The 22,071-nt window shown below is 52.8% G+C and overlaps 1 protein-coding gene across 3 annotated transcripts in view; it reads left to right on the forward strand.

Annotated features, from left to right (window-relative positions):
• The window catches only part of TRIOBP (TRIO and F-actin binding protein), a 36,281-nt gene extending 14,654 nt beyond the window's left edge, over window positions 1-21,627 (forward strand). Inside the window, exons 1-14 of one of the 3 annotated variants that reach the window (XM_074941538.1) lie at window positions 3,995-4,270; window positions 5,381-5,437; window positions 5,914-5,982; window positions 6,361-6,450; window positions 8,280-8,389; window positions 9,234-9,792; window positions 10,580-10,690; window positions 15,423-15,570; window positions 17,146-17,245; window positions 17,777-17,936; window positions 18,208-18,321; window positions 18,750-18,836; window positions 19,848-20,011; window positions 20,859-21,621. In XM_074941538.1, the coding sequence (XP_074797639.1) occupies window positions 4,202-4,270; window positions 5,381-5,437; window positions 5,914-5,982; window positions 6,361-6,450; window positions 8,280-8,389; window positions 9,234-9,792; window positions 10,580-10,690; window positions 15,423-15,570; window positions 17,146-17,245; window positions 17,777-17,936; window positions 18,208-18,321; window positions 18,750-18,836; window positions 19,848-20,009 (1,836 nt within the window). In that variant the 5' untranslated portion in view covers window positions 3,995-4,201 and the 3' untranslated portion in view covers window positions 20,010-20,011; window positions 20,859-21,621. Of the gene's footprint in view, window positions 1-3,994; window positions 4,271-5,380; window positions 5,438-5,913; window positions 5,983-6,360; window positions 6,451-8,279; window positions 8,390-9,233; window positions 9,793-10,579; window positions 10,691-15,422; window positions 15,571-17,145; window positions 17,246-17,776; window positions 17,937-18,207; window positions 18,322-18,749; window positions 18,837-19,847; window positions 20,012-20,858 lie in introns of those variants that run through there. The other 2 variants (XM_074941537.1, XM_074941539.1) reach the window with 2 other exon arrangements.
• Window positions 21,628-22,071: the final 444 nt, after the last annotated feature.

Raw genomic sequence — 22,071 nt, forward strand, 5'->3', positions numbered from 1 at the left:
GCTAAGCATATTCAGCTCTTATTGTAAACCAGTCACTCCAGCCCCCTGAGCACTTCTTCTCCAGAGCCCTTTCAACTTGTCAATCTCTTTCTAGCAGTGTGGTGTACAGAAGTGAATGAAACGCTCTGGGTGGGGCACACCAAAGCTAAGTAGTCCTTGCACAAGGCCTCTGGACATGCAGCCTAAAACAGCATTTAAGGATGGCTGTTTTTTCTGTTTCGCTGCCATATCTGATTGCAAACTTGTCTCTAGTTTGCTGTCTGCTGTCACCCAAGGCCCCTCAACATCCCTGCTTTCCAGCTTCTCCCTCCTGCTGAATCTCCATGTTTCAGAATATTTTTCCCCAGACACATTATACCATGCTGTTCCAAATGGAATCTCCTTTTTAGCATGCTGCCCATTGGCTAGATTCCGTGCTGTGCTTCCTGGGACAGAAGGTGCAGCTTGTGTGGGAGAGGGGGCAAAGGTGGCTTTAAGCCATCTCTTGCACCTCTTGAAGTACCAGCCCCAGTGTAAGCTACCACAGCCCCAGGGCTGTCCTGAAACTTATGGCAGCCTCCCCACAGCTGCCTATAGGCTGCTCTGCAACCCCGAATATCTATAAAGAAAGTGCCACAGTCAAGAAGACCTCTCCTAACCCTGGTGCACCCCCACATATGCGGCTGCAAGGGAAGCAATACAAGGCCACATATCCTGCCCTTGTGTTTTTCCTGTGTTGGGGGAATTCTTTCTGAAGCCATCCTTTATGGTTCCTAAACTAGACATGGGGGCTGGAGTAGGGTGTCAGAATCTGGACCAGTGGTGCTAATATGTTGTTGAAGTCCTCTGGCATTGCTGTGTCCCTTCTGGGGTTTGCAGCTCCTCCCAGTGTAATATTCTCTGCTAATATCCGTTAACTTGATGATTAATGCTCTGATAGTGTAAATCACAAATAAGTTAAGACTTTGCACTGATCCTTGTGGCAACCTCACTAGACATCTGACCTCTTGCTCAGTATACTGCTGTTTTATCATTCCCCCTTTTTGGGGGGGTCATAGTCTGGTTTTAATCTTCCTGACCATGGTATTTATCCAAGGCCATTGGAACTGGTTTATCGGTTAAGATTTTGTAAAGAGACTGGATCAAATGCATTACTAAAAATCCAAGTTTGATACGTACTGTGTCCCTGTGTGTGTGTGTTTTTTTTTTTTTTATGCATTACAAAAATTAGGCTTGACTGGCCAATCATTCTTTATAAGTCCCTGCTGCTTATTAGGTTATCTATTACTCACCATGAAGTTCTGGGAAGCTGCAATGTGGACATCTGGTGGAACAGAGAATGATGCCATACTGCATCTGGGGACAAAGGGTGGGATTGGCTAACGACTGTGAGGCTGCCTTTGCTCGGTGACCTCAGGGTACCTTGGTTTAATATGTGGGAGTGTATTGTTTGCGATGCACATGTGTTTGGCAGCATGTTGGTTTTATGTTCCATTTCCCTCCCTGCCCCGCCCCCAGTTCACAGCCAGCTGTTGGGGCGCTGGATTGGAAGGGGGAGCAGCAGGAGGTGGGGAGCACCTGCTGCATAGATGCAACCACATAATGTGAGGAGCGTTGGGGGAGGCATGTGGGGTGGACAACATCAACAGGATGGTAAAAGATTGGGGGAAGGGTGTGTATCTCCCTCCATGTCCCCCACCCTCAGAGGCCGCTCTAGGCGAAGGCAAGCCAGCAGCTGCCTAGCACAGGAGATTTCTGGCAACCTAGGGTGTGAGCTCTCCCACAATAACCTGCCCTGGTGCCAGCTAGCTGTCCGGGTGGACCCCCTGCACGTTAACAGTTTCTTAATGCTATTTCAGGGCCCCAGATCAAAGGGAATTAACAAACTGTGCTCCCTGTGTGCATTAACACTCACGGAAACCTCAGCATGGGCTATGTGGCTGGAGGGCCTGTTGAGGTGGAGGCAGCTGCTGCCTGGGGGGAGCCTGCCACCTGGTTTGGCCCGTGGTGGGCTGCCTCAGGATGAGGGGCCCTCTGGGTGGGTGGCAACCAGGTAAGTGGCATTCCTGCTCCCCTCTGCCTCCCAAATCCTATGCCAGTGGTTCTCAAACTATTGTACTGGTGACCCCTTTCACACAGCAAGCCTCTGAGTGCGACCCCCTAATAAATGAAAACACTTTTTTACATATTTAACATATTATAAATGCTGGAGGCAAATCAGGGTTTGGGGTGGAGGCTGACAGCTCACGACCCCCCAAGTAATAACCTCATGACCCCCTGAGGGGTCCCAACCCCCAGTTTGAGAACCCCTGTTCTATACCCACTCCTCTTCATCCCCCCCACTTCCCTCTGTGTCTTAGCCCATCTGCCATCCAGGGTCTTGCCCCCACTCTTATCTCCCACTTCATTTGCCCCCAACCAGAGATTTGGGGGGGGGGGGGGTGAAAGGGCCATTGTCTACCCACATCCACCCCATCTCTCTCAAAAACCTGGCTGGGAGAGAGCATGCCATGGCCTGGCTGACCGGCTCCAAGGTCCCACTCTATGGTGTTCTAGCAGCTGAGCCCTCAATCTGCTGGCTGCTGCAGGGACCGATGGGTCTGTCCCCTGAGGGCCTCTGGCTCACCAGCAGGGAGGGTAAGGTTAGGAGTGTGGGGAGGCAGCGTCTTTGAGAGGGTTGGGGGAGCAATGCACGCACGCACGCACTCCTTCTGGTGCCTGTGCCCCTGACCCCCAGGGTCTGCCTCCTTCCCCAGTCATCCTGCTCCACTGTACCCTGCCCCCCCCCCCCCGCCCCAACTGTGCCTGGAGTCCTTTTCCCTATGCCGTTGGCTCCCTCTTCAAGCATCCTGCCCCTGTGTCTTATCTTCCCACCCCACCTGTCCCATGATCTTCTCCCTGCCCCGTTTTCCTAGCCCCCCATCCCATTGGTCCACCCTTGTGTCCTGGTCTCCCCCTGGTCCTAGCCCCCATCCCCACCTCAGGTCCTGACTCCAGTTCCCCTGTATTATCCCCTCCATTGTTCCACCCATCTATTTTGTGGGGCCCCTCTCCATCCTCATGTCAGGGACCCCTTTCTGGCCTGTTGCAGCTTCCAGTGTACCCTTGGGTGCCCTTCAGAGTCTCACACTGAAGGGTTTGCTCAGGATGGGGATCCAGAGTCCATCTGGGCAGGGGGGCAGCTGCAGTCCTATGTTGTGAGTCCCAGCAAATGGCACACTTGGGGATAGATCCCTAATGTAGGCCTAGGCAGGGCTGCTGGCTCCTTGGGGTGGGGGACCCCAGTGGGGATCCTTCCCGGGAAGCCTGTTTATGGAGGAGCAAGCTGCTGTATTTGCCACTCTGTCATAATGAAAGGGGAACTGACTGGAGGGGGATGTCAGAGTCACTCCTGTCTGCATGGGGCATCCCCTTTGAAATGTGGGCACTGTTGAAAAGGAGTCACTTAGGTCCCATGCACCTTTATACCAGATGATGACAGGGGGAGGTCATATACCCACCCAGGCCAGAGCTGTCTATAGCTGGGTTTAGCATCGTAGTTTGATCCAGTCCATATGGACCAGATTTTCCCTTGTATACTTATTTGAAATAAGCTTCGCCCCACAAATCCCCAAGTATAAGGGCTCTGCCCCTTACCTGCTGGGGGCTTCACCCACGTTGTTCAAACCTGGCGACCGTGTTAAGGAGTTGTTAATGTGCGCAGGGTACACGCTGGTGGTAGGAGGGGAGCGGGCAGCATACTGACCTACTCCCTAAGGTGGCATGTTTTGAGCAGCCTCTGCCCACCCTGCAGCCTTGGTGCTGGAGGTGAAGAGTGGAAGCCTGGGTCACCAGGCTCCAGTTTCCAGGTGTCTCTGCTTCCGTGTGGCATATCCTGTCCCTGCAATTGGACGCTCCCAGCCCTGGGAGACAGGGATAGGATGGGCCTACAGCTGTAATAACAGGTGGCCCGCCCCCCTTCCCCTCACCCATAGGCTGGTTGGGTTTGGGGCAGGCTGACACTCTGCTGCTGCCTGCCGTAACCTTGGGTGTAACCTAAGAGCTCAGCCCTGGGAGATGAAACGGGAGAAAGCTTCACCCAGTTGGGCCGCGAGAGATCTGGGCTTATGTAGCCAGCTGGCACCAGGTGGATGTTTCCTGAATTAATCAGAAGCTCTTGGAGTGCTAAGTACCCACCCCGTGGCGGAGCTGCTCCCCGCACCAGCCCTTTCCTGGGTGGAGCATGTGGCAGTTAGGGATACTCAGCAGCAGCCTGCCCCAGGCTGGCAGACCTGGTACAGCTGACACTCAGGTACAGCTCTAATATTTCCTCTTCCCCCTCTCGCCACTGCTGGCTGACCAAGTTTAGTTGCTGGGGCTTGAATGGGGAAGGAGGAGCATGTGTGTGGTGGAGGGAGGCGGTAAGAGAGACTGGCCTTGAGAACACAGCCACTGAGCCGAATTCATCCCTGATGTAGCTCCCCTGAAGTTCATGGTGTTCAAGGAGGGATGGGTGTGGCCCACCTGGCTTGGTAAAGCAAGGAAGAGCAGTTGCCCTGCATCAGCTGTTCCCAGTTCCAGCCCTGAAATGGGAGGAAGAACTGGTTGTGCTGCAGCAGCAGGGTGAGGTTTGGAGGGGGTGGCGGCACCTCCCCCATGGCAGTCGGTGAGCTGGAATAGTATTCACACATGGCTGCGTGCAGTGGGGAGGCTGGGGGAGCAGTCGGGGTGTTTTATGGCACAGAAACACTCCTGCATTTAAGAAAGAGAAATTAGTTTCTGGATTCTAGTACTGGCTCTGACTTGTCCTGTGGCCTTGGGCAAGTCGTTTAATATTGCGTGTTTCCCCATCTGCTCTGAAATGATATTGACTTCATGCTCAGCCAGGATGAGGGTTGATAATGTGGAGCTGTTCCTGCCTTTATTAAGTGCTCGGTGTTGGTGTCAAAGCATGGCCCCAGGCTCTGGGGGAGCGCTGGATTTGGAATGGGTTTCACTAGTTTTGTGACCAAACTCCTTTCCAAACTCAGCTGATTCAGTGGCCATGCAAGCTGTTTTTTGCGGGGCGGGGGGAGAGAATAAAAAAAATCTCTGAATAAATGTCAGCAAAGCAACTTGTGGAAACTTCCCCGGTGCATACCTACCTTTACTTCTTTAACCCCTCCTTCCCAGGCTTCCTCTTGCAGGAATACCTGCCTGTCACTGTATGGGGAGCCATCCCCTCTGCTACTTGGTCCTAAATCCATGTGGGTTTGGAGGACGGGATGCTGGACTGTCCTTGCTTGCTCACATTGTACCACGGGGCTCCATTCCAGTCACTGCTAGACCTGGAGTTGTGGAATCCATGTCATTCCTGACCACCAAACTCTGCCGAGTCTCAGTCCCAGCCCAGTTGTTAACCCCCTGCTCTGTCTGTCTCCAGCCGGATCTCCTCAATTTCAAGAAGGGATGGATGTCCATACTGGATGAGCTGGGAGAGGTAAGATGGATGGTGGGTGTGTGACACCCAGAGGTCTCTCTCCTCCCCAGTCCCTATCAAAGACCCCTGTGTACCCAGAGGCTTGCCTTCTCCATTGTGACTATATCCCTTGCTGGGGAAGGTGGAGGTAAGCTGCTGACTTAGACTCTCCCCATCGTGGCTGAACTCTGCCAAGGAGATTCCCTGGCTCAGGTGCCTAATTTGCTGTGTGCAGTCCAGTCGCCATCACACAGTTCCATCAGAGTCCTCTCGCTGGTCCGCTCCCAGCTGACTGATAGAAAGGGGGTGGGGGGAGGTATCTTTGGAGGAGGAAGGGAACAGTTGGCAGCTTCCAAGTCCTTCTGGGCAAGAGGGGTGAAAAGTCAGTAAGCAGAATACCCTCCCCTGTTCCAACACATTTCCTTGGTAATCTAGTCTGTTCATTTCTCCCTGTCTCTCCTGTTTACTTCCCCTCCCCTTCGCTGTTCTGTCGGCAGTGGAAGAAACACTGGTTTGTGCTGACGGACTCGAGCCTGAGATATTACAGGGACTCCAACGCTGAGGAGGTAAGAATGGGGAATGCACTTTGACCTGTGTGTTCTTTCCTTGGGGTAGGGTGGTGGTGGGATCCTGGAGCTGCCTTGTGCCCTTCCCAGAGGGGCGCATGCTTTGCTCCTGGTGGAAGGGGACTGCAAAGGTGGCAGAACTTATTATATAGCTTAGCTGCAACCTCTCCAGTGCCTGGGTCTGAAAAGGCATCAAAAAAATTAATGACTAGAATATGGGACCTCAGCTCCAGCAAGGATGGGAAAGATATTCTGAGTGGGCATAGACTGAATGGGAAGTGCAGAGAATCTCATGCTTCCAGCTGGGATACGGGCAGCACTGGGGAGATGGCATGAGGTTTGCTCGGGAACCCACTGGTGGTCTTGGACTTGTTTCAGGCCGATGAGCTGGATGGTGAGATCGACCTGCGCTCCTGCACAGAAGTGACGGAATATGCCGTGCAACGCAACTATGGCTTCCAGATACACGTGAGTACCTGCAGCCATGCAAACTTGTGCTGGGCTCTTGTTGGAGCTTGCGAGCTAAGCAGAGTCAGGGCCAGCCTGTTCTTGTATGGGAGCCCTCCAAGGTTACCCAGGTCTGCAGGAAGCGGCTAACGCTCACCCCTCTCCATGAACGCAGTCCTCCAGGAGAATGCAAAGAGCTGCTGTGCTACTATTGTGTGTGCCGTTTTCAGATGAGATTGCCAGCCAGGACCCTGAGCGTTTGTGGCCCATGATTCCGTGGCAATTCTGGCAAGAGCAGGAGCGTTAATCCAAGAGACCTAGGCTAATTCCAACTTGGATAACTAGATTTTTGCCTCCTTCAGCTATCCCACTGAAATTGCTTGGAGATGGGATTCTTCTTCATTCCCTTTCTGTCCTGAAGAACTGCTGGGTACTGTTGCCATGTACTGTTAACAGTACACCTGCTATCAATAGTATCAACTTGCCTCTATTGTGATCTATGTCACATCACACAAGCTGCTTATCCCACTGATTGTAATCCGCTCTGTTACCTTGTATTCTCCCCCATCCCCATATCTATCAGTTTGAGCCACCTGTTGTATCTCATAATGTACTTAGTCCCTGCCCTGAGGATCTTACAATCTATCTTGTTCTCTGTACAGCACCTGGCACAATGAGGCCAGGGCCTCTAGGAGCTGCTGTAATACCAATAATTCATTTCTGTGCGGAGGAATTGAGCTGTGCCTGTGTAGCTTGGTTCTGATGTGATCTAGGATGCTTGGGGTTATAAGGCACTACATCAGCGCAGGAGGGGGATATATTGCAGGGTAGGGGTGGATGGAGCCATGCTGGGAGTTCCAGCTGACCTTCCCTGGTAATGAAATGACTACAAGAGAACTTAGCTTAACAGCTGACTCTGCCCGGTGTTCTGTAGGGATGGCAGGGAGCAGATGGTATGGTATCTCATGGGCAAGGAGAGGGAGGGAGTCTAAGCATAGGCTCGCTGTTTTGCTGACAGGCGAACCCCAAAGGTTATTTCACCTTGCTTGTGAAATCTGTCTTAGAAAAGAGAGAGCAAACCCCAATAGCAGGAACAAACAAAACAAAAGAAAGTATTTCTTCACACAACGCACAGTCAACCTGTGGAACTCCTTGCCAGAGGATGTTGTGAAGGCCAAGATTATAACAGGGTTCAAAAAAGAACTAGATAAGTTCATGGAGGATAGGTCCATCACTGGCTATTAGCCAGGATGGGTAGATTATGTCCCTAGCCTCTGTTTGCTGGAAGCTGGGAATGGGCGACGGGCTGGATCACTCAATGATTACCTGTTCTGCCCATTCCTTCAGGGGCACCTGGCATTGGCCACGGTCAGAAGACAGGATACAGAGCTAGATGGACCTTTGGTCTGACCTAGTATGGCTGTTCTTACGTTGTACTCCACCCAGGGGACCTACCTCCCCAGCACCCCGGGAGCGCAGATGGACATACACAACCTTAACAGAGACAGAGGAGCTAGGGGGTTTCGTAGGGGAGGAGGATGTCTTGGAAGCTGACCTGTTAACTGGCACCTGTCTAGCAGTGCCCAAGTGATGAATTAACCTCCGCTTATGCCTTTTGAGGGCCTGTCTTTTGTTGGTGTGACAGGAGAGCAGAGAAGGACTGTTAAGACCCTACTGGTGGCTGTCCTCTGACTCTGGGCTATCAAAGGCAGGCTTCTCCCAGCTCTGCTTGACGGCACGCCCTGAAGTCTGGAGAGCGAGTGGGTGTTGCCCATTATCCTGCACTGTGGCAGCGGGGAGGCTGTCATTGCATGTTGTGGGCTGAGCCCCCTTTGGCGTCTCTCTTTCAGACAAAGGATGCCACCTTCACCCTGTCAGCAATGACCTCGGGGATCCGGCGGAACTGGATCGAGGCACTAAGGAAGAATGTGCGCCCAGCCAGTGCACCGGATGTCACAAAGTACGTCTGGGAACCTCCCCCCCCCCAAACACACACACACACACACACACACACAGAGCTCTGTGTCAGCACCTTGGCCACAAGCAGACAATCCTTTCTGGGACAGGAGAGGTCTCCTCATCCTCCGCTCCCACCTTGGCGTGAGAGAAGATGCTTTGCCAGTCATGCTTGCTTGCAGCAGTGATACTCGTGAGGGTATCACGGGGGTATCCAGTCTTACCATGTCAGCGGGTGAGTGTGGGAGGAAGCTCTCTGGGGCTTGTACTCAGGGTTCTGCTGGGTGACCCAAGGGCAGAAAACGTCTCCCAGGATCCTTTGAAGAGTCCAGAAGTGATGGCTAGCTGGCTGCTTTGCAGTGACCCACTCTTTTCCTCCAATCATTTCACCACCAGTCCCCTGACCAACTGCAGGTAAGCAACAGAGAGTCTGAAGGAAACCGACAACACCAAGACTGGATTTACCTTTCTCTTTACATGCAAAAGGGGAGCAGGGAGGAGTCCCACTAGGGTAAGGGGGTGGCACTAGAGCGCACAGCTGGTGGGCTCTGTTCTAGAGACTGGAGCTCAAGCTCGGATCAAAATGTTTGTCGCTGGGTCTGGTTCTCCCCACCCTACAGGAAGTCTGTTCCCACTGCAAAGCCACTGGGAGGCTGGCTGTGCTCTGGAGGTTCCTAGGACTGGAATTGCAAGGGGTGTGGCTGCAGGCTAGGCTTGCAGTGCATCGGCAGGAGTATGCATGGGCTGTTTGCACAATGCTTGCCTGCGTGACTTCCAGCGGCCTCGTCTCTCTCTCTCTCTCTCTCTCTCTCTCTCTCTCTCTCATGCCTTTGTTCTCTGATTTTCAGGCTGTCTGACTGCAATAAGGAAAACTCCTTCCGCAGCTGCGTCCCCCAGAAAGGCTCCCTCAGGTCAGAGGAGCAGTGGCCAGGCTTGGGGTCGGAGGTTATCTCCAAGGGAAGTAACCGGAAGGTGGATGGGTCTCACCACACCTTTGACTACGTGGAGCTGTCCCCCTTGCAGCAGGGCCCCTTGAATCAGGGGTCCCTGCAGCGGACAAGAGGCAGTTTGAGGGGGATCTCTGACCGAGTCACCAAGCACGAGGACCTGGAACGGGACCTGGCCCTCCGCTCTGCGGAGAGGCGGAAGTGGTTCGAGGCTCCTGACACCGGGGTCCTGCAGGGCGACGGCCCAGCAGGGGCCCTCTGCTGGAAGGCATGTGAGCAGGAGCTTCTGGGGTCCACCCTGTCGGAGGACCAGCGCAGTCGGCTGAGTGAAGAGATTGAGAAGAAATGGCTGGAGCTGGAACGGCTTCCCCTGAAGGAGTCTAAGCGCCTTCCCCTGACGGCACTGCTGAACCAGAGCAAGGGGGGCCATGGAGACACGAGGGAGGCGCTGGAGAAAGAGGTAGGAGCTGTCTGTCTTTGGGGCCCCATTTCCTCCTTCCCAGGTTGGGAGAGGGACTCTCCTTATTCCCAGGCCCCTTTGGGCCAGGGGCTCAGCAAGACTCTAGGCCAAAGTGCTGGGGTCACAGGAAGCCCTTGTTACACCATCTGCTCCCGCTGCCGGCCCTCCATGGATAGGGAAAGCAGCACCATTTGCCACCTCTGGGTCGGGAGACCTCTAACTTGCATAGCAGGTTCATAGACCCTTGCTTTGAGAAGCAGCTTGTTCATATATCGGAGACCCCAGGCCAAATTCAGCCCTAGTATAAATTGATGAAATGCCATTGACTTAAGTGGAGTTGAGCCTGTTTACACTAGGGACACCTAAACCTCTTGCCCTGCCCTTCATAACTGGGGTTTAACCCGACCAACTTAGCCCTGGCAGCAGTGAGCGTGTCACTAGTTCTGTGGGGATGGCAATGAACCCTTTACGCCAGGCACTGCCAGCCTTTCCGCCTTTAGAGGAGAGCATGGCTTACACCTAGTGTGTCTTGAGGTGGGGTGGAGTCTCTTCCTCTCCTCTTCTCACTGCTCATATGCTGGGGCCTCTTTCACTGGGTTTGTCCCATTGGGCGACCACCCCTTTCCCCGGATAAAGGACACTGGCTGTGATGCCCAGTGTCTCCTTTGATTGTCCCTCACCCCCAAACCCCTGGCTGAGACTCGTTTGGCTGAGATACACCTTGTTCATTCCAAATCGGAGCTTTTCCTCTCATGGCTGAGTCTGTCGTTCTGGTTTCCTGGTGCAGGTCCAGTCCCTGAGGGCACAGCTGGAGTCCTGGCGTGCCCGTGGCGAGAGCCTTCATGACACAGGAAAATCCCATGGAGATCGCCACATGCCCCAGGGCTTCATCTCCCAGGTGAGGGTCAGTGGTGGCAGTGGGCCAGAAACCCCACTTTGCCTTTGAGTCCACTCCAGTCCTGACAAGGATCGGGGGGAAGGTGGGAGATTCACCTACCCTGGCTGCATTGCCAGAGTGTGCATTGCATTGACTAGCATTGCCATGGCAATCCAAAGTGAGCCCAGCTGCAATCAATGTTAACTATATAGTGGCTGATGGGCACTGCCAGCCCTTAAAGGGGGTGCCCAAGTATGCATGCAAAGGATGGGTGGAATCTGATGGAGCTGTCCCTTCCCACTGAAGCAGGGTTATGTTGCTTGGAGGGTTTGGACTTGCCCACCAGAACTCCTGTTAATGCTGGGGAGATCGGCTTGGCTCAGTCATCCACCTGCCCCCTCGGGACTGAGCCCCTTCGCTGGAGAGAAGGGAAGTTAATGTGTTAGGCTTTCCATAGGTGGAAACAAGCTGATGATGGGTCCCAGGCACATTACAGATAAGTTCATGGAGGATAGGGCCATCAGTGGCCTTTAGCCAGGCTGGGCAGGGATGGTGTCCCTAGCCTCTGTTTGCCAGAAGCTGGGAATGAGCGACAGGGGATGGATCACTTGATGATTGCCTGTTCTGTTCACTCCCTCTGGGGCACCTGGCATAGGCCACTGTCGGAAGACAGGATAATGGGCAAGATGGACCTTTGGTCTGACCCAGTATGGCTGTTCTTATGTGTAGTTTGGGGCATGGTTACACCATGGAAGCCTTGGAGGACACAAGCTGAGGACTCTGCTCAAACCTAGGTTGGTCCTGTTTTAAGTTATGAGACTGTCCTGCATTTCACCTGGGACAGGAGGAACCATGTTGTAGCAGGCTCCTGCTTCGCTGAGTGTAAACAGCTCTTCAGTCTCTTTAAATAGAGCGTGGTTTGGTTCAAACACACGAATTTCTCTCCATTCTGAGCGGTAACTGTCTTTGATTTTATTTGGGCATGAACCAATATGTCGGGCTATAGCCAAGCCTAAAACCCGGTGTGCCACTCATCAGCCATATGCCCCCAGGAGCCAATCAGCAGGCTCTTGTAATTGAGGTCAGCCAGCTCAGGAACAAGGGTTGCTTATGTAAAGCAGTCAAGTCTTAACTCCAGTCGGGAAGCGTGTTGGATAACGGGTCCTTGGGGATAATCCTGATGATGCAACCGATGGAGTTGCCTCAAATCACAAAAAAAATAATGAGGCACTGAGTTGATTGCACTCCACCTTTTGATCTCTGTGGTTATGAGCAGAGCCCATTCAGTGGAAGAAAAGGGTGTAAGGGCCTAATCCTGCAAGGCTCTGAACCTCTCGTTGATTTCAGTGGGCATTAAGGGGGATAGAATCCTAGGACTGCAAGGGACCTCAAGAGGTCTAGTCCAGTCCCCTGCACTCATGTCAGAACTAAGTATTATCTAGCCCATCCCTGACAGGTGTGTGTCTAACCTGCTCTTAAAAACCTCCAGTGATGGAGATTACACAACCACCCTAGGCAATTTATTCCAGTGCTTAACTACCCCGACAGTTAGGAAGTTTTTCTAGTGTCCAGCCTAAACTGCCCTTGCTGCAATTTAAGGATAGGACAAGCAGCAATGGTCTTAGAGGTTAACGAGAACAATTTTTCTTCCTCTTCCTTGTAACAGCCCTTTATGTACTTGAAAACTGTTATCATGGCCCCTCTCAGTCTTCTCTTTTCCAGACTAAACAAACCCATTTTTTTCAATCTTCCCTCATAAATCAAGTTTTCTAGACCACTAATCCTTTTAGTTGCTCTTCTCTGGACTCTCTCCAATTTGTCCACATCTCTCCTGAAATGTGGTGCCCAGAACTGGACACAATACTCCAGCTGAGGCCTGATCAGCGCAGAGCAGAGCGGAAGAATTACGTCTCGTGTCTTGCTTACAACTCTCCTACTAATATTTCTGAGAATGATGTTTGCTTTTTTTGCAACAGCATTACACTCTTGACTCATATTTTCCTTGTGATCCACTATGACCTCCCAGATCCCTTTCCGCAGTACTCCCTTCCATTTTGTATGTGGGGAACTCACTGTTCCTTCATAAGTGGAGTACTTTGCATTTGTCCTTATTGAATTTCATCCTATTTACTTCAGACCATTTCTCCAGATCATTTTGAAATTTAATCCTGTCCTCCAAAACACTTGCAACCCCTCCCAGCTTGGAATCATCCATGAACTTTATAAGAACAGGAGTACTTGTGGCACCTTAGAGACTAACAAATTTATTTGAGCATAAGCTTTCGTGGGCTACAGCCCACTTCATCAGATGCATAGAATGGAACATATAGTAAGAAGATATATATACATACAGAGAACATGAAAAGGTGGAAGTTGCCATACCAACTCTAAGGCTAATTAATTAAGATGAGCTATTATCAGCAGGAGAAAAAAAAACTTTTGTAGTGATAATCAAGATGGCCCATTTCAAACAGTTGACAAGAAGGTGTGAGGATACTTAACATGGGGAAATAGATTCAATTTGTGTAATGACCCAGCCACTCCCAGTCTCTATTCAAGCCCAAGTTAATAGTATCTAGTTTGCAAATTAATTCTAGTTCAGCAGTTTCTCGTTGGAGTCTGTTCTTGAAGCTTTTCTGTTGCAAAATTGCCACCTTTAAGTTAGTTACTGAGTGACTAGAGAGGTTGAAGTGTTCTCCTACTGGTTTTTGAATGTTATGATTCCTGATGTCAGATTTGTGTCCATTTATTCTTTTGCGTAGAGACTGTCTGGTTTGGCCAATGTACATGGCAGAGGGGCATTGCTGGCACATGATGGCATATCTCACATTGGTAGATGTGCAGATGAACGAGCCCCTGATGGCGTGGCTGATGTGCTTAGGTCCTATGATTGTGTCACTTGAATAAATATGTGGACAGAATTGGCATCAGGCTTTGTTGCAAGGATAGGTTCCTGGGTTAGTGTTTTTGTTGTGTGGTGTGGGGTTGCTGGTGAGTATTTGTTTCGGGTTTTGGGGCTGTCTGTAAGCGAGGACTGGTCTGTCTCCCAGGATCTGTGAGAGCGAGGGATTGTCTTTCAGGATAGGTTGTAGATCTTTGATGATGCGCTGGAGAGGTTTTAGTTGGGGCTGAAGGCGACAGCTAGTGGCTTTCTGTTATTTTCTTTGTCTCTATGCCATTATCTAATTCATTAATGAAGATATTGAACAGAACCAGACCCAGAACTCATTGAGTGCTGCTCAGAATCTGGCCCTAATTTTACCATGCTAATGTGATGCCAGTTACTCATGTAAAGTAAAAGGGGAGATCCCATTGAAATGACCCAGTCACGTACCTTCTTTATTAGCAGCCAAAAAGACAAGATCTCCATGTTGCTGGATTATTGCAACTGATCTGTTATACTTGCCACAGAAAAAGCCCACACAGTGTGTGGCAACTAATACAGCAGGTTAGAAGCAGCCCTGTGAGCCTGGTCAATATTGCAAGCCACAGTTCACATGGTAAATATAGCATCTAATCCACTTCCCTCATCAGCCCTTGATGAGATATTTTGTAACTTCTGAGTCCAAACTGCCCCTTCCCTACAGGATGGCTTTCTGTCTCCTTCCCGTTAACCTGTCAATGTTTGATAGCCAATTTCTGGGCAAATCACAGGGCACCCACATTTTACCCCACTGAGGATTATGTTGATAATTTCCCTGGAGTCAATGTGTTGCATTAACTCAAAGTGGCTCAAAGAGCAGCTGCCCTTGTTCTAGTACCAGCTCCAGACTACAGGTCCCAGGATGCAGCGCTCTATCTTGGTGTGAGGAGCGTTTCCCAAAGTGTGGTATGTGTGCTTCTTTGGGTTTAGGGAGTGGAGGAGGCAGCAGGCGAAGGGCTATGGAGGAGAAGCAGGCTGGCCTCTTGACTGTCAGCTGAGTCTCTGAAGGACTCTTCTGAAAGAAATTCTCTAGTTATGGTTTAAAAGAAAACCTTCAAAAATGGCCATGCTGCGCTGATGCAGCAACTCTGCTTGAATTTGCAGAGAGCCTGCAACAGTAGCTCAGAGGCGTGAACTTAATTTCAGTGAGTGCCAACTCCTGTGCCAGTGAGGATATTTTAAAGTCTGTGTTAAGTCCCCCTGCACATCAGACTTGTAAAAGACGGAAGATCATATCGTGAATGTCTGCTCATCTGCTTTGAGGATCCACTCTCTTTGGGGAGGGACTTTAACAGCACATGGCCGTGTTGAAGCGGGGGTGCGGTTGGTTTCATTTTCCTTAAGAGGCAGCTCAGCTTTCAATAGTTAGCTTTATCCCTGCCCTAAAGCCAGGCACTTTGCTGCATCAGGCAGTGTGGCCTACTGCATAGAGCACTGGACTGAGACTTGGGAGACCTGGGCTTTATTCCCTGCTCTGCCACTCATCTGCTGGGTGACCGTGGGCAAGTCACTTCCCCTGTCTGTGCCTCAGTTTCCCCATATGAGAAATGGGGGATGATGATACTTTAGTCAAGCACTTCGAGATCTAAGGATGAAAAGCTGTATTTAACATCTTTATCCTCTTAATAAGACACTTTCCTCCTTCTTGAGGGTATTTTATCCTGGCAGGTATTCACCTCCCCTCTCTGATTCAGTGTTGGTGGCGGGCCTGAGTGGAGTTCACACCTGTAGTGCACAGCAAATGCCAGCCCAGTCGTATGGTATCTTACTGAATCTCTCCGTCCCACTCCCCTTCACCTGTTTTTCTTTCTCCCCTCTTCTACGTGGCAGGAGGCATGTGAGCGCAGCTTGGCAGAGATGGAATCTCTTCACCAGCAGGTCATGACTGAGCTCCAGCGGCACCATCAGCGGGAGCTGGAACGGCTGCGGCTGGAGAAGGAGCGGCTCCTGGCTGAGGAGGCTGCGGCCACAGCTGCAGGTAGCAGCAAGAATCCGAGTGCCTCTAGACGTTGGGTAGATGGCTACCTGCTGCCCCTTGTCCCCTTCTCCTCTTTCAAACTTTCCTTGGAGTCCGCTTGCCACCTCCCCTGGAATCCCTCATCGCTCCCTTCCCTGGAATGTCTCTTGGGTCTCTCTAAACTAAGATGTGTCCCAGAAGGGTGAGCCTCCAAGGTGCTGAGCACCCTCGGCTCCTGCTGGCCTCAGTAGGTGGCAGCCTCTCTGGGCCAGGCCATGTCTGTAAAGCACAAGATCAGGCGGTGGGGCTGCAGGGAAGCAGTGTGGTCCAGGAGCTAAGACGTTGCTCTGAGAGTCAAGAGACTTGGATTCTAATCGCAGCTCTGCCGGTGACCTTGGGCAAGTCACTTCCTCTCCCAGGTTTTGGTCCTCCCCTGACCTTTATAACCTCTTTGAGGCAGGGGCTCTCTCTGTGTATGTACAGCACCTAGCACAATAGGGCCCTGATCTTGGCTGGGGCCTCTGTGTTACTGTAGCAGTCGTTTCTGCTTCTTGATGCAGCCGTTCCCCTTTAGGCTGTGCAGTGGGATGGTCGCTGGCTGAGATCCAAATCTGAGCTAACGAGATTTCTTTGAAAAGACAGATGGGTCAAACACACTGGGACTAACTGCCCTCTCCTTGTCTGTCGTGTTCTCTGTGGCCTCCTTGGCCCTGAAACTCCAAGGAGCCTATGCTGTGTATGTAGCCCCATGCTGCTAACTATCTCTGTATGAACAGGATCATGAGCGGCTGCCCTCCCTTTAATGTCCTCAGAAGTAAGACTGGAAAACCCCCTCCCCATACCCTCCTCCTTGGATAAGGGAGGTGGCGAGTGAGCAGCTCCACTAGCTGAGGCTGTCAAGACTGTGTCCATCTCCTCCCCCACCCTGCTGTTGGCCAAATAGATGTCCATGTGGCTGAGTGCCCCATGCACACTGGATTTCTCTCCCTATGCCCTTAACCCCTGTCCCCTGGGTATGAGATGGGATTCATAGAATATCAGGGTTGGAAGGGACCTCAGTCATCTAGTCCAACCCCCTGCTCAAAGCAGGACCAATCCCCAATTTTTGCCCCAGATCCCTAAATGGCCCCCTCAGGGCCTGGGTTTAGCAGGCCAATGCTCAAACCACTGAGCTGTCCCTCCGCCACTGAGCGATTCCCTTTTTAACAAGCAAGACCTGACCCGGAAGCCCCTTTCTTCCCCACCCCCTGTGTGTCCATGTTGGGAATTGGCCTTACTACAGCTAAGAGAGGGGAGTCTTTGCACTGACCCTGCAGCAGGAAGCTTCAGACGGTCGCATCGCCCATGAGCAGTGCTTGGGGCTGCCTGCTGTGGCTTGGCATGGTAGGAGTTAGCCCCGGGGAAGATGTCCGGGACAGAGTGGAGGCAGAGGGAAATTCTGAGCCATTCCTGGAGCTGGGGTTTCTGGTGGTAGATGGGAGGGAGTCCTCAGGAACTCCCCTTGTTCAGTTCCCGCTGCCCCCCTCTGCCAAGCTGGCGAGCGGCCGAGTCTCCCGGGACACTTAACTCCCCGTCTCCTTGTCTCCTCCTCCCAAGCAATTGAAGCGCTGAAGAAGGTGCACAAGGAGGAGCTGGGCAGGACACGCAGTTTCCAGCAGAGCGGGTCAGGCTCGGAGGCCCTCCGGAGACAGCACCAGTAAGGAGTCTCTGCACAGTCCCTTCCGCCCTGTCCCCTGCCCAGGCCAGGCTCCGGGCTTGCTAGGTCACTTTTCGGTAGCTCTCGCCCAGTGGGGCGAGTTGGAGGGGTGCCTCTTGGCCTTCCAGAGAGCCAGCATTAGCTTCCAGCCTGCCTCCTAGCACTGCTTCCAGGGAAGGGTAGGGGGGATGCGATGGCCTGAGATGCTAACCGTGTATGTGAGAGCAGGATATCCCATCTCCACTAGACCTGAAAAGGCTACCGTGCTCCCTGCTTTCTCCCATTAGATTCTTCGCTTCTTTCCTCTCCCAGCTTCAGTGGGTTCCCATCCTCTGATTACCAGCTGCTCAGGGGAGGGGACCCTTCTGAGTAACGGCAGTGGCCGTGGGTGATGGCCATGGGAGTGTGGGCAGGGGCAGAGAGTGGTGTCCACAGCCAGGGTGGAGAGCAGTGTTTGTGCAAGAGTGGGCCCTGGGAGGGGGACAGGGGCACCCCGCTTCTCTGAAGTAATGTTCTGAGTGGCTGTGGCAGGTCGGACGTGGACTCTCTGAAGCGGGAGCTGCAGGTTCTCTCCGAGCAATACTCCCAGAAGTGCCTGGAAATCGGCAACCTCACAGAGAAAGCAGAAGAGCGGGAGCAGATGCTGCAGCGCTGCCAGCAGGAGGGGAAGGAGCTGCTCCGGCAGAACCAGGCAAGAGAGACGCTTGCCCAGAAGGCTGAGCCTTCTGCATGGCACGCTGGAAGGTCCCAGGGGCATGTTCCCTCCAGAGCCAGAAAACCCTTAACAAATGAGCTGTGCTGTCCAAAGCGAATCAGGAGATGAAGCCCTTTAAGCTGGGGTTGAGGGAGGGGGAGAGTATCTGAGGAGGGAGCAGTATGGGCCTGGCTGGCTCTCACCTGCCTGTGGACTCTGGTTTGTGGGTGCATGCGCACTCCCCTGATGAATCTGCTCTGGTCTGCAGGAGCTGCAGACGTGCCTGTCGGAGGAGATCCAGAGGTTACGGACCTTCATCACCGCGCAGGGCACAGGGGACGGGGCCTTGCACAACGGCGAGAGGAGCTCCTGTGAGCTCGAGGTAAAGAGGCCTGCTGGTGCTATGTGCTGCTGACCCGCTTCTGCAGCAGGCGTGGCTGTCAATGGGGTGCACTGGACGCCTGACGTTCAACCCCACTGCCTACCCTGCAGTGCTGGCTCTGTGGAACTATGAGAGAAGAGCAGCAAGGTGTGCAGTGGACTCATGCCAGTCTGACACCTTCAGGGGGCACAAACTCCCATGAAGCAGAGGAGCTGATGGCACAAGCTGCAGTGCAGGAAGTTGCTACACAAGCTTCCCCTGCACAGCTCTGCCACTGCGTCTCGCTCTAGATCTGCAGCACTTCCTGGCCTTGTGCTCCTGGCTCTTCCTTCCCCACCCCCTCCAACACACCCTTCTGCCCTGCACTGGTGCCATATCTCTCAGCTTGGTCCCTGGAGTCTCTCTTCTCCTTCTCCTCCTCCTCACAGGTGCTGCTTCGAGTGAAGGAGAATGAACTCCGGTACCTGAAGAAAGAGGTTCAGTGTCTTAAGGATGAGCTCCAGATGATGCAAAAGGTACCATTTCCTGGGAGCTATTCTCTCCTTCCCGGGGGCTCATTTATCAAGGAGTGGGATGTGAAGATCTCACTTAAGTTGGAGGCAGGAAAATGATGAGGGAAAGCAAGGACCTGGGAAATCATACAGAGGATGAATGTTGAGCAGGAGTGGTTTGGGTCTCCTATTTCTATTGGATTCACTTTGGTTTCCTGCCGCTTTTGGTCATTAACCCCCAGAGCAGTGGGAGGGGCTGGGGGAGCATGCACCCAGTGTTGGGAGCCCTTCGAGGTGGGGGAAAAAAACAGTGAAATCTGGATAGAACTCCAATTTGTTTGCCTTCCTTCCGCCTCCTTGACTGTATGTCGGCCCACCCATGTCCAGGCCTCCTCACCAGTATTCTCCCCATCTCCCTCAACACAGTGTTCCCATTAGAGAAGGGCGACCTCTACTGAGGGTCCTAATGCTCCTTCCCCTGGCCAGGGTGGGCTTGCTACATGCAGTATATTTGCCATTGCTCTGTCGGCTTCTGTTCTAAATGGCCCAAGCGAGGTCGCTTCCACCACTTCCTGCCTTAGGAGACTTTCACAACTGACTGGCTCTTGCCATTAGGGGAACCTTCCCGAGATCCAGCAAATTTCCCGTTGCTCTTAGTCACACACCCCTGCGGAGGCTCCTCTTCCTGGTGGCCACAGACAGCTGTCTACGCCCCTAGCCCCCAACTCTTAATCCACCTGTCGCTGAATAGCTTCCAGAAACCAGCCCTACTGGTCCTCAATGACTTGTTGCTCTATAGCCGCCCGACCTCTTGTTCCCCTCCACCTGTCTTGGAACAGCCAGTCAGAACTGATCTCTGTGGATGCCACGCCTGTCCCCTCTTGTGCGAGTCTCTACTGGGCTCCCACTGCTTTCCTGGCTGAGGCTCAGATTGACACCTAGGTCTTGCTCTCCCTGGCTTTCCTCCTGGTGGGGGCTGCCCGCCCCGGGATGAATACCAGAAGCTGGGTGGTGACTCCTCGCCTTCCTCTGCAGGATAAGAGATTTGCTTCAGGGAAGTACCAGGACGTCTATGCAGAGCTGAACCACATCAAGCTGCGCTCGGAACGGGAAATGGAGCAGCTCAAGGAACACCTGCGCCTGGCCATGGCAGCACTGCAGGAGAAGGAGACGCTGCGCAATAGCATCAGCGAGTAGAGGTGAGCAGCCAAGGGCCGCGAGCTGCACTGTGGGGTTAGCACAAGCCCGCCCACAGCAGGGATGAGGGCAGCTTATGGGGCCAGAGCACAGAGGGAGTTGCAGTTCCTCCAGTACTCTAGGGCACTCTAGGGCGAGGAAGGACTGGCCTTGTAGTGGGACCCCAGGCATGGGCTCTGTTGTTGCTCGAGCCCTTTAAGTCTGGCCAGAGTTGTTCCCACTCAGCCAAATGCTCGCCCTGCACTGAGGTGCTCTGGGCCTCTCCTGACAAGGGCACTGTAAAGAGGGGGGCGGGAGGCAGGTGAAAGCAGAGGAGGGGGAGTGGATGTGGGGGCCTGCTCTGCTTGCTGGGTCATGTCGGCTCGGCTGTGAGTCAGGATCGCCTGTTTGATGCTCGCTGGATCCAATCCAGTGGAAATTTTTCCCTCTTTGTGGTTTCTCTTCCTGCTCATGCCTCCCTTGTGGAGGCTGAGACCTCTCAGCACCGGGGAACCCTGCTGTCTAGGCCTGCTCCCGCTTATTTGTGGGTGATGTGGGGCGTGAGGAGAGGGTGCAGTAACCCCTGAGTGGTTGTCACCCCTCCTGTGGTCGGGGGAGTGTTGCCTGCATGGCCGCTGCACAGAGAGAGGGACCAAATGCACATGTGGGAGGAGTCCCTGACCTATCCGTGCCCAACAGGGGATCTGAATTGATCTGGGCCCGCACAGCCGCAGTACAAGCAGTGTCACTAGCTGGCATCTCCGGGTACAAACGACCTTCTCCTGGATTTGGGGAAGCCCCAGAGTTCTGGGGCCCAGCAACTCTGAAGTCTTTTAAGCCATTTGCCGTGACTCTTTATTTCCTCCTTAGGTTTGTTTTGCTCGATTCCTCACTTGTGGGGAGCGGGTGGCTGCATCCCATCCATTAACACCCCCTCAAGGAAACCAGCTCCCATGTCTTTCACCAATCCCCATCCCATGCGCCTGCGTATCTGAGCACATCGTTTGGACTGGCTCCTACGTGCACCTTCTTCAGGATTTTATATGTGAAAAGATATATTTTATAGATACTTCACTTTTTTTGTTTTGTGGGTGGGGAACATTTTAAATCTACAGTATCTTTTTAACCAGCAGCTGAAGACAGAAGAAACACAGCTGTTGCTCCTGCCTCAAGTGCTCCTTGTGGGGTGCATCTATGGGGTCGCGAGTGGCCTTCTCCCCTCTTATCTCCCTGCTCCTCCAGCCTGCTTGGATGTGCTGGAAGGACCATGCACCATGAGACAGACTGTGGCTAGCCATACAAGAAAACCAATGTCCTGCACACGTTCCCCTGGACGAGGAGATGTTGGACGGAGCGTGCTCAAGCTGTTGGGGACTGTGCTCTCACTCTGTGGACTGTATCGAAGGCAGGTTTCGGTACCCATGGGCCATGTGTCTGTCCCAGGGCAAGGCCAGTCCCCTGGAGGTTTTGGAAGAGCCTGCCTCCTGCTAACACACTCCTGAGGAGAAGCAGGGGGACTCCACACGCACCACTGCTGCATTCGCCGGAGCCAAACAATGAAGGCGGCAACTGCCCTTCTGCACCGTTAATAGTTTAACTTAATAAAATCTTCAGCTATCAGAGGGGAATCTATTATAATTATTGGATTGGAGGTTGTGTCTTCATGGAGCAGGACTATCCCTCTCCGCAGCACCCTTTAACCTTCGCGGGGGGCCTCCATCCTTACCAGGTGAAGTGGGAGGCTGGGTTGCAGATCATGCCTGACAAGTGGGACTCTCTTCTAGTATACCTAGATCTGGCAGGTGGTGACTAGATTGTGAGCCAGCTGCTGGGCGGGGGGGTGTGCGCGTGTTTGTTGGCTTGACTCCTTGCCCAACTCTGCTCCTCCGCTGCTGGCCCCCTCACCTACTTAATATCATCTAAAGCCTCTTCAAAGCTATAACGTGCTGTACACATGCCTACATGCATCCCAAGTCTTAGCACAGCTACACAGGAACAGGCATCACCGTTGGCCCATGGGGCAGCCATGCCTCAATGGAGGAAGCCCTTTGTGAGTGCGAGTTATTGCTCTGCTTCTTGCTGT

Source organism: Natator depressus, chromosome 1 (assembly GCF_965152275.1).
Source record: "Natator depressus isolate rNatDep1 chromosome 1, rNatDep2.hap1, whole genome shotgun sequence".
NCBI classification, from domain to species: domain Eukaryota; kingdom Metazoa; phylum Chordata; order Testudines; family Cheloniidae; genus Natator; species Natator depressus.